General features: G+C 36.8%; 1 protein-coding gene across 2 annotated transcripts in view; it reads left to right on the top strand.

Annotated features, from left to right (window-relative positions):
- TENM3 (teneurin transmembrane protein 3) overlaps positions 1 to 12024 on the top strand; it is a 489057-nt gene that overhangs the window by 434275 nt on the left and 42758 nt on the right. The window contains exons 18-20 of one of the 2 annotated variants that reach the window (XM_030924200.1): positions 2631 to 2880; positions 3583 to 3603; positions 11249 to 11481. In XM_030924200.1, coding sequence (XP_030780060.1) covers positions 2631 to 2880; positions 3583 to 3603; positions 11249 to 11481 — 504 coding nt within the window. The remainder of the gene's footprint in view (positions 1 to 2630; positions 2881 to 3582; positions 3604 to 11248; positions 11482 to 12024) is intronic. The other variant, XM_030924209.1, reaches the window with a different exon arrangement.

Here is a 12024-nt window from a genome sequence, read left to right as displayed (position 1 = left end):
AAACGTCTCTAGATGCCATTTAGTTATGATGAGCATATAGGGTAAAGTTCATAACCAATTAGCTACAAGATTTCACTAAAGAGATTACAAATCAATAGGAAAACTACAGGCATCTCTTTAGCTCCTAAAAAGCCCATGCCTCTGTAATTACCATTGTGTGATACAACACAGGATACTATATTCAGGAGGATTCAGCAATGTGTAGATATTCTGTGTATGTATAATATAAATACACACATATTCTAAACCAGAATAACATATGGTTAACTTCTATTAAAATATCAAGGCAGATGTAAAAACCAAACTTTCCAAAATGCTGTCCTCAAAAAAAAAAAAAAAATGTTCTAAATTATAAAATATATTTAGGCCGAGCACAGTGGCCCACACCTGTAATCCCAGCACTTTGGGAGGCTGAGGTGGGCAGATCATTTGACATCAGGAGTTCCAGACCAGTCTGGCCAACATGGTGGAGCCCCATATCTACTAAAAATACAAAAATTAGCCAGGCATGGTGGTGGGCACCTGTAATCCCAGCTACTCAGGAGGCTGAGGCAGGAGAATCACCTGAGCCAGGGAGACGGAGCTTGCAGTGAGCCAAGATTGTGCCACTGCACTCCAGCCTGGGCGACAGAGCAAGACTCCGTCTCAAAAATAAATAAATAAAATAAAATATATGTTATTTTTAAATGTGAGATAACCTCAGCCACAGGGTGAACAGATTGCAGTTTAGAATTGTATCCAAGAACATTTTGACAAGTAGTGGCTTTCCAAAGTGACATGTGTCTAATTGAATAAACAAAGTGATTTGTAGTCATGACAAGGTGGATGAGCTATAGAAAGACATGAGGGAGAAGACGGAAACATAGATGCTGACAGTTATTCGTGCAGGCACCCTGAAACATGGAAATAAATATTCTAATGTTCATCTTTCTGTTCTGTCATCATAGAGAAGAAGCATAAACGGCCAGTCGTTCAAAGTAATGACTGAATAAATCAGATGTCGTAGAGCAGTAGTCTGCCTTGTAGGATTCTTCTGATGAAAATTACACAACTGGCTCTTATAGGAAATTATAGCTCCATGATTATCAACTAACGTAATCACAGAAAGAAGAATCTTAGATATCATTAATGCATTCTTTGAATATTCAAGGCAAAATGCATTTCATCTCTTGTTGTGATCTAGCCTTATTTAGCGTATTTTTCTTAAATTTGAATAAACCTGTTTTATTTTCCCTGATTTCTTTATGTAAATTTGCTATGATTATTACATCACCCAAATAGCAAAGCATTAAAAAAGTAATCACAGAATGCACCTAAAATGTGCTAAGCTATAAGGAGAACATAATTATTCTAATTTCTTCTTCACTTTAAAATTATCCCAAAGTGGGGGAAAAAGCACTTTCTCAAGTTTCCTGATTGTGCTTCCGTGGGATTATTTTTTTAACAGTGTATCTGCTAAGAAGTAGAGTTGTTATCTCTGAGAACTGCTTTGGAACATAGAACATTCAATAAATATAATATATGCCTCTCTAAAGTGAAAGCAGCAGGTAGTATATACAGATGAGAACACATTGAGAAGTGTCATAAAATATGCATGGACCAATAGCAGCTGACTACCCCGTGTGCATCACACCAAACTGGAGCCATTGATCTGTATATATCAGTGGCAAAAGGAATAAAATTAGAATCTCAACTCAAATCTAATTTCTAACTATGAAAATATTTAACATTCCTTTGGAATCTTTTCTCCGATTTTCACTGAAGACCATAAAGGAGCAGACTGGCATTTTTGTCTTGATAAAATTATTGGCACTTCCATGCCTTAAAGCAGAATTCACTTTAAATAATACATTGGACTTCCACAACAGTTTTGTTATGTTTGACATTTTAAATAACTGCATGTATATGCATTCTCCTATCAGATGAGAGTGTACGCAGGAATAGTCTTTGACAGCATAGGTAGAGTTAAAAGAAGCCTGTGTTATCATTAACAGCTTTGGAGTTTGATATTTTCTACCTTTGTTTTCCATAAAGTTTGTTAACTTTAAAGAAAATTATAAATTCAAAAGAAATTTATATTCCTGGTGCACATTTTTATTAATTGAATATTTTCAATATTGATTAACATTAGGCAAACTTGTTATTCCCTAAAGAATATTATGTAGAGCCTGTTTTCAAACCTAGTTGCACGTTAAGATCATCTGGAGAGTTTTTCTAAATTTCAGGGCTAAGGCTGTACCTCAGACAAATTAAACCACCGTCTCTCTGGGTGAGAAGCAGGCATGAATACTTTTTGGCAGCTCCCCAGGCCATTTCAGTGTACAGCCATGACTGGTCATCGCTGAGGTTGAGAATTGGGGTTTTAATTCTTCTTAGTCTTTTGTTCCTTTCACCAGACATGACTTCAGTTCACAGTAGACAGCACTTTTTGTGTATATCCTATGTACTTTATCATGAAATATTTTACACTAGGTCGTTGAATACAGTTCTTTCCAATGGACCTTCAAATAAGAATGTCTTAATCCAGACCTAACAGGCATTGAATTATAGTTAAAACAATCATGAACATGTTTGCTTTTCACCTTTACACTTTTTCATCATAAGAAAAAAATGCACTTTATTTCTTCTAGGTATACTGTACAAGGGAAATGGGGAAAACCAGTTTATCTCCCAGCAGCCTCCAGTTGTGAGTAGTATCATGGGCAATGGGCGAAGACGCAGCATTTCCTGCCCCAGTTGCAATGGTCAAGCTGATGGTAACAAGCTACTGGCCCCAGTGGCGCTAGCTTGTGGGATCGATGGCAGTCTATATGTAGGCGATTTCAACTATGTGCGGCGGATATTCCCTTCTGGAAATGTAACAAGTGTCTTAGAACTAAGGTATGTCTTTCCTAAATGTGGGCTTTTAACCAAAGCGCAACCTGCCTTTTAAAAAATTGTTGAGTCTGATGTACTAATTTATTCATATAAAAATGACCATCCCAAGGTTTACAGTTTCCCCCAGAAAGAAGCCAGATTCTTGCTTACAGTTAGAAGCACAGCACATATATGTTGTCCCATAAGTGTATGAAAGAAGCATAAAGTCACCCAGTATATCAAATATCTTATGGATTTCAGTGAATTTTCTGTGCTCTAAAATGATAGAGCTATGATTCTTAAATCTGTTGTGTTTTCTTTAGAATAACCCTGTGACATAGGCGTAGCTCTTTTACTTCAATGGTTGAAATTAAGGCATAAAATATTTTCCTGTGATTTCAGGACCTGATATTAAATGAACTAAGGCTATGACTTTTAACTAGAATATGGGGTCCTCAGGTTGGGTTAATCCATTAGCCATAATGACAGTAGGAAAAGTAACATATTGTCTTTGCTTTGTTCATTTAAGTGTGATTTTCAAATCAGCCTGTTCTGTACGTTAGTTGGTGAGCCCTAGACTACAGAATTCATTTCCAGTATCATTTCTGCCAAGTTGGCAACTTTCCATACAAATAATTAAATCCCAGAATTCAACTCATTATATTTTAGAAGCCTTTTCTAACTGTGCTTTCTTTTTTTTACCTGTTTTTACCTGCTTCCACCAAGAAATAAAGATTTTAGACATAGGTAAGCATCATACCTTAAGGTTATTGTATATTTTCAAATATCCTTTTTACGTTGCAATGTGACCCTCTAAAATTGTTTTCTAAGAATATTTCATCATGAGAGAGGAAACAGTATCACAGATCATCGAAGGAATGAAAAGTGCTTCATTGGACAATGATTATACAGTATATTGCAAGTTATTTACGTGGTATTATTTGAGAAATTTTTTTCAGTTGGTTCACAAAATAAATTTCATTACAAAAAAGTATAAGGAGTATCTCTGTATAACAAAAATGATTTCCAAGCATTAATTACTGACCGACACAATCTAAGCCATGTTGAACAGAATGAAACCTGAAGCACAGTAGGAAGGTTTGAGAAGGCCTGCATTGTTCCATGAATACCCAGGACAGGCTGTGTTTTATTGGAGACTCTTTAAGAAAAAGAATCTAGAAATATTTTACCTTGGCAAGTTTTTTAAAACGTACAATTATGTGAACATGTGGCTTGGCAGAGTGAGAGACCCCAAAGCTGAAGCTTAATTATTAGCTTCCTGGTAAATTCCTCTTTGCCTATAGTTTATATTTTCCTAAGTTGGAAGAATTACTAGATTTAAGAAGTAATGTTTTCATTGCCATTATTATGGAGGAAATGACTTTCTTCAAAGTGAAGGACAAATATAGTTGAAGCAAAACTCAGAAGTGTTTCATGTTCCACTTTCTGTGTACACGTAGCTGCAGAAGATACAATAAAGACTTGTATGGACACATTGGATTGAAAAACTTTGAGAAGGATAGAAAAAAAAAGGCGGGGAAAACCAATGTTTTAAAGTAAAGCTAGCAAAAAGCTAGACAGGTTAGAAATGCTAGATCTACTTTGGTCATTAAAATAGCTAATGAAATGATATCAGATGGAAACAATCATATTTTATGTGAGGTCTTTTAGATGAATTAGTCAACAAAAAAACCCCTTTAACCTGTTGTGTAGTGATTGACAACTAGCAAATAAAAACCAAAGTTCTACTGAAAGGTGGATAGCTGTTGCATATCAGGGTGACCAGACGTGGCCCCGTCATCTTTTCCTGAGATCCCCTATTGATCTTATACTCGCAGCTAATAGCTCAGTCACATGCTAAAATCAACACTTCATCTCTCCAGAATACTGAGCATGCAAAGCTCTGCTATCAGAAACCATAGTAGAATATCAAAAATTTTCTTGTCTTGTTTTCTTGGTAGCTGTGTAGAAAAGAGGAAAGACAGACAGGTTGCACACCAACTAAATGTGAAAATGCTGGAGGCAATACAGAAAAAACTATCCAAGCAGCTACCTTTTAACAAGCAAGCCTATTCCATGCCAGGCATGGTGCCAGATATTTTATATCTGTTATTGCAGATCCACACAGCAGTCCTTCAGCGGTATAGGTGACATAGTAAAGGCTCCAGGAGGTTACATATCTTCCCCAAAATACATGCCTAAGAAATGGGTAGCGGACAGTGAAACCACTCTAAAACTATGTTCTTTCCACGGCACCACACAGCCAGTTTTTCTGTGTCCCAATGCCTAAGTTTCTAGGGGCTCATTCCCTGGGTATGCAAAAAGTGAGACTTATTTCACAATCATTTTACCTGGTACTTAAAGCCGTAATCTCTCCCTCTGGGAAAAAAAATCTATGAGGTTAGAGTTACATCTTTATTTAAACAGTAGGAATTCATTTTGTACTAACTTCTGGTGTTTGGCAGTGATACTATTGTAATCCCTCTCTCATGATCCTCCATAACCCTTCTCCTGTGTCCATCATCCTAACTACATTTGAGTTTCTGCATTTCCTTTATGTGCCATGCATGCAGAGTACACTTTTTGGGTTTTATATGGAAATTTAATTGTATGAAATAAATCATGTTAACTGATCACTTACCGCATGTTAGGCACTTTGAAAAATAATAATATAAGACAAAGTACCTATTCTCAGAACTCACCATCAAGCGGGGGAGACAAGGTATATACGTGACAAATAACATTTTCAGTATCGTTCTTTGACACTTAATCATACCCGTGGTCCATGGTTTCAAATGTGAGAATAGTTCTGTGAAGGAAGAGATTACTGGGAGATGACAGTATGGTAAGGAAACATTTTCTGGAAGGGCTGATATTTGAGCTAGGTCTAAAAATGAAGTTCTGCTGAAACAGAACAGCAAGAAGAAAAGAGGGCAGTCATGAGGAAATAGAGAAAGCAAGTAAAGTTACTGGGGACAGGGGGAGAGCTGAGCAAGACATGTTCTGAGAGTAATCAGACCCACCTGAATGGAGCAGGGGGTTCATAGTGGTAATCATGAGAGATACAGGCACAAAGGCAGGGGAGGGTCAGATTGCCTGGGGCGTTGAGTGCTCTAAGGAATTATTGTCTCCTGTAGGATACCTGAGACAGTGGAGACCATTTTAGCATCCTGAACAAGTGGCATATGCAAAGTGGCATACTGAAAGGAAGAATAATTTGGTGTCAGAGTTCAAAATGACTCGAGATGAGATCAATTAGAAAGCTGTTGCACCTTGAGATGCTAGATAACCTAAAACAGGATGGTTAGCAGTGAAGGAAGCCGAGCGATAAAGGGAAGGAGAGAATGGAGAGTCTTTGTTGAAGTGATAAGAAAGAGGAAGATGTAGAGAATGTGTAAGGTCTTTGAACCCAAATCATCAAACATGATCATGTCATTGATAAACTAGGGATTCCATTTGTTTAGTAGGTAATAAAATTGACCTAGCAAAGTCAACATATGTTAGTTCATTGGAACTTCTTCTTTTAGCTTAAAAAATTAAAGGTCTTTTCAGATGCTTCTTCCTGTGTGCCTGCCTGTCGTCATCTTCCCTTTCCTGGTTAATAAGATCCTTCCTGGTATGCTTCTTATCCTCGCTTTCTTGGGCAGCGTAAGAGTCATGAGAGGCTTAGGAACAGGTCATAGGAAGAAAAAGAAATTGAAAAGTGTGTCTAAATCTACAAAAGGAATGGTATTGCCAGTTGTTAATAATTAAAATATAAAAATGCACACTTTTATCCTCTTGTATATTTCATATACTATAAACAGTCTCATTAATTGGACTAATGGGGGAATAATAAAAATAGTCAATAAAAATTAATATAAAAACACATCTTCTTATTTTAAAATTCAGAGTATTCTGTTATATCAAACTAATAAGCACCACCAGGATATTACATGAAATAAAAATTCTTAGCTATACTTTAATGAATAGATGTAAATATTACTGATCAACATATTAAATTTTTTACATAAATAGAAGCAGCTACAATGCTTTAAAAATGTGTTTCTTTTAGATATACCAAACATTTCCTTCTCTGATGTTTATAGTACTAGTTTGCTAACTAACCCGTTTAATATGTAGTAAATTTTACGTCATCCTTGTTCTAATTCTCACACGTTCCAAAATTTTAAAATTACATTAATTAATACCAGCCAAAGGGCACTTAAACATGTAGAACTAAAAATCAACTTTGTGAATTTTATATTGCCAATTAAAGGATCAAAGAAAGTGTCAATCATAAGTCTGTGAATTTGAATCCATTAAAGTTTAGATACCAAATTATAAAAATTTTATTCAGCACTCCTTATTGACTTAATGTTTAAAAATCCAGCAGACACGGAAATATCACACCCCCAGTCGCTGCTTGCAATATTCTAAACAGTCTTTTGGTTACCATAAAAGAAGTCTTTTTACTTTTCTCTATAAATATAGTTTTTTATGCTTCTTCAAATGTCTTGTGTTCTAAGGACTGTGGCACAGTTTCCAACTCAAAAGATAGAAGTGCTAATAATGTCTGTTCTCTGGCTTGTTCTTTGTGAATATTTCTCTAGTCTAAGAAGGTTGAATTATGACAAAATAAATGAGCAAATCTAGCCTGCACTTACCACTGGATCTGTGTCTAATTGAATGAGACTGTAGAGAAGATGTCTTGGTAATTGTGATGGTCTAGGCAATTCAGGATGAGTTAAGAATCAAGGTGTAATATACTAAAGGTTCTTAACTTGATCTCAGTTTCCTTGGTTTTGCTATTAGTCAAAATTGTAATATTTCAAACCTTTCTGAAATAGCAAAATCTCAATCAATCACATAAGGATGCTGCTGTGCTTCTGCTAAGCAGAGATTTCCCAAAACCAAGCATTTGGAAAATCCCCATGCTCCAGCTGTTGGCTGCAGCCTGTTTCGGTCATGGTAGCCTCACGTTTTCACACTAGATAGATCAGTGACCTAAAAATTCACCACTCATCGTACCCACACACCCGCCTCTTTAGTGCTTTGGGTTTTCAGAACGTTGGACAGCAAGCACTAGCTCACCCTGTCAACTCTCTCTGCTGAAATTAGGTGACCTTGAATCCCAGTCCTATGGCCTATGATTCAGAGCTTCACTGCCACCACTCTGTCAACTAGAAATATCCAGACTCACTTTTTTTCCTTTTAGTACTTCCATGCTGATCCCTCTTTTCATTTAGAAGAGACCAGCATCTAACAACCAGCTCTAATTTACCATGCTGGCCTGCGCTGCTGGGAACTTGTCAACGTCTCATTTCCTCCCATCCTGTGCAGAATATTTCCAGAGGCTCATTCTCTTCTCAGGGCCACATAGACTCCCTCACATTTGTTCTTCTGAACAGCAGAGTTGCATCCAAAAGCGCAGCTTTCGTTTGTCAGACATTCTTAAAGCCATTGACATCTGTTGCTTGATGGAGAAATGTCTGTATCTTCTAGGAAGGAGATGCTTCAGGACAGGAAATAAGCAAATATAAGCACCACTTTGGGCATTCTCTTATTACTTCCCCATTAGGATAAAACTGATGACAATAAAGGCAAGCTTATGACTTGAATGTCCGTTCGTTTTTGCACCAAGAAAACTCATGTCCCATAGCTAAGAGGATGCCACCACCGTTGAAGCTGCCCCCTCAAAAATCGGTTTGTTTTTTCCCAAAATGAAGGCATCCTGAGGAAGTGTGTATGGCTCATTTACTGTGGATGAATCATCACTGTTCATCATTACTCTCTAAACAATTTAAAGTGGGTATTTTAAGAGAAGTCTTCATTACTTTAATAGTTTAGGATATTATAAACTGCTGTTAATAGCAGAAGTAAGAAAACAAATTTAAATCTAGTCAAGTTTAGGTTTAACAAATTTAAACCTAAACCAAGTTTAAACCCATTTTTTTTTTCTTTTAATGTTTTCAGAAACAACTCATACTTTGGTTAATTATTATATTCCTGCACTTTCTAAGGTTATAAGGCAAAAGACACTGCACTGTAAGAAGCGACGGGGCAAAGGCGAGTATAAGGACGGTTAATTCTTAGTGAGTATGTAGTATGTGCTAGGCCCTGTTCTGAGGATCTTACATATATTAGTTCATGTAATCCTCCCAGCATCCTATGAACTATGTATTATTATCACCACCTTTATAGGTAAGGAACCTGAGGCACAGATAAGTTAGGCAACTTGCCCAGATCATACATTTAGTGTTAGTGATGAAGTTAGGCTTTAAACCCAGTCTCTCTGGTACAGAGTTCATACTCAAAGATGCACACTGATAAGAAAAAAAATACGTGTGTATGTATACACACGAGTGTATGCATACCATGCACACAGCTGTTCACAGTTAACTGTATAGTCAAGGAGGTAGGAAAGACTAAAGGAACCTCTCCAATGTCATGTCTTTCAAAGCAGACTTAGTTGGTGGAGTTGCAACTCTGTCACCAATTATATACACCTGAAAGACCAGCTCTGGCAACATTAGACTGTTTATAGAAAGGAAAAAAAAAAAAAAAAAACCTGTAAAATTGCTCTGAATGTTATATTGATACGTAACTCTTCACTTCTTACAAAGTAATAAACTACCACATTAAGGGATGCAATATGTGTTGCTGCATTTAAACTTTTAGGCATCAACTTAGGAAAATGATATAATAACACTTAGCATAGCAAGTTGATCATTTGGCATAACCCAGTTGTTCTGAAATGTTCTTCTTGCATAATGACTTGCATCTTTCTGAGTTCTTCATCTTACTTTTTACCATTTCACACACATTTACACACTCAAGACCTCTTGCTCTAGTCTGTCTTTTGTCACTCAAAGATATTAAAGGCTGGAAAGGAGATCCCAGAGCTGAAGGTAGTCAAGCCTTTGTATGTCTTTGTGTTTCTCTGTATACTAACATCACAGCCAAAGAGCTCTTCAGCGCTCCACAAGGCCTCTACAGTCTCCATGTGTGATCTCCTGTCCTCCTGTAACAACATGAGAAACACTTCAACAATTTTAAGAGTAGAATCTCTTACAGGAATGATAAAGTACATCTATTCAGCACTTAGAAGGAAAATCGTTAAGTAGTGAAAATGTTTTATTAGAACCCAACTTCATTAGTAATGAGGAGACTACTGCGTCACTATTAGAATAAAACTATTCATATAGGTAGATTTCTTCTAATCATTTTAGATGTTCACAAATAAAATAAATGGAAGCAAGCATATAACTCTGTGTGTGGTGTGTGTGTGTGTGTGTGTGTGTGTGTGTGTGTGTGTGTGTGTCTGGCTGCATGTGGAAAGAGGGAGAGGGAGAGAGAGAATGAGAATTAATTAGTATAACTAAGTTCGTCATCAGAAGATCAATGGAGTTTGATAGATTCCCATCATGTTGACATCTTGGTTGGGACACCAAATCATTTAAATTTAAATTATTTTTCCGATCTTTTTCAGAAAGTAATCTTTGCACATGTACAAGATTACATTAATTTTAAGAATGTGGCATTGAGTGTTTGTAAGGATATTAGCTTTTTAATTCCAATGATACGTCATAATTTGTCCCCTCCTTGATAGTGTTGGGCTTACCATTTTTTACAAGTAATTTTACAAAAAATGTTTTACATTTGCATTTCTTTATATTTATAAAATTGAGGCACTACATTTTGTATGTCACTAAATTCATAGGCAGATTTCAGAGCAGCTCAGTATATGAACTTTAGAAAGAAAACTGAAGGATCCAGCATCCTAGCTCACTGCCACAGGCCACCAGATGAGACTCCCCCGTATACTTGAATGACCTCATTTTAACGTTTAACCCCATAGGACAAACATTGGCACTTTTCTGGATTATGATAGAGCAACCGAGACAGACAAAGTGCTCATTTCTTCAAGGGGAGGGTGTTTAGTTTGAAAGGATAATACCCTATGGCGAGGTATGAGTGGAATCAGTAGCATATTGTACTTACAGGAAAATTTGATGGAGACATCCTTCGCCTGGAATAAACTTTATGTCCCTCATTCAGGGGCATTTTTTAATGGCTTTGCATTGAGCAAAAAAGATTTAGAGAATTTTTTTCTTTGTTTTAGGCTAGACACATGGTGCCTTTTAAAGGTAGTATTTTTAAGATGACTGTTAGTAAATTGTTGAATCCTCAGCATCAGGCAAGGAAGACAAACGGTAATATCAGAGAAACCCTACCTGTGAGCACATTCTTTTAAGTCATTATTAAATAGACAGTACTATTCATGACTCATCTTTGATCATGGATTCTAGACTAGAATCAGTTTCTCATGAGCTGTTTTATTTTGCTTTTAATTTCCCTCTGTGTATTAGGAGTAACTCCCTTTGATGTTTATGTATGATCCTTTTCACAGCAGCAACCCAGCTCATAGATACTACCTTGCAACGGATCCAGTCACAGGAGATTTGTACGTTTCTGACACAAACACCCGCAGAATTTATCGCCCAAAGTCACTTACAGGGGCAAAAGACTTGACTAAAAATGCAGAAGTCGTCGCAGGAACCGGGGAGCAGTGCCTTCCGTTTGACGAGGCGAGATGTGGGGATGGAGGGAAGGCCGCGGAAGCCACACTCATGAGTCCCAAAGGTACTGGCAGTTGGCGATTTGAGGATTTCTTTTTATTTGAAAAAAAAAAAAGGTAGAAAATCCATTTAGTGCCTTCTCATGTTTAATGCTGAGTCTAACTTTTTACCTTTGACAGTGTTCTGAAAAGCTGTTTCACATCTAGGGTTTTTAAAAGCCATGCAGCATGAAACTGCTAGAATCCTAACTTGGTTTTACAGTAAATATTAGGTTCTTGGCATTCTTTATTATCATACCATTTTTTCAGCTCTTCAAAGAATGAAGCAACTACTCTGTATAATTCAGGTCACATCCTGTTAAACTTCAAGGAAGTATCCAAATTCTTTCATAGTCCTGGAATTTCTTTGTCGTGAATGAGTCCCAGGCTTCTTTAAAAACCATCACTAAGCAACCCTATGAGCCCTCACCCTCTTTGGAGCTGTTCAACTTTTGTTTCTATGCCATGGGAAAAAAACCTTGCTGTGAGGAATTTTTGGAGGTAACAAGGGCTAAAAAATTCTACGTGATAAAGGCTTTTAAACCAGGCAGGACTGACTCTTTGCTCAT

The sequence above is a fragment of the Rhinopithecus roxellana genome, chromosome 2, assembly GCF_007565055.1.
Source record: "Rhinopithecus roxellana isolate Shanxi Qingling chromosome 2, ASM756505v1, whole genome shotgun sequence".
NCBI classification, from domain to species: domain Eukaryota; kingdom Metazoa; phylum Chordata; class Mammalia; order Primates; family Cercopithecidae; genus Rhinopithecus; species Rhinopithecus roxellana.
The sequence above is the reverse complement of the archived record's forward strand: the minus strand, read 5'-3'. Positions and strand labels throughout refer to the sequence as shown.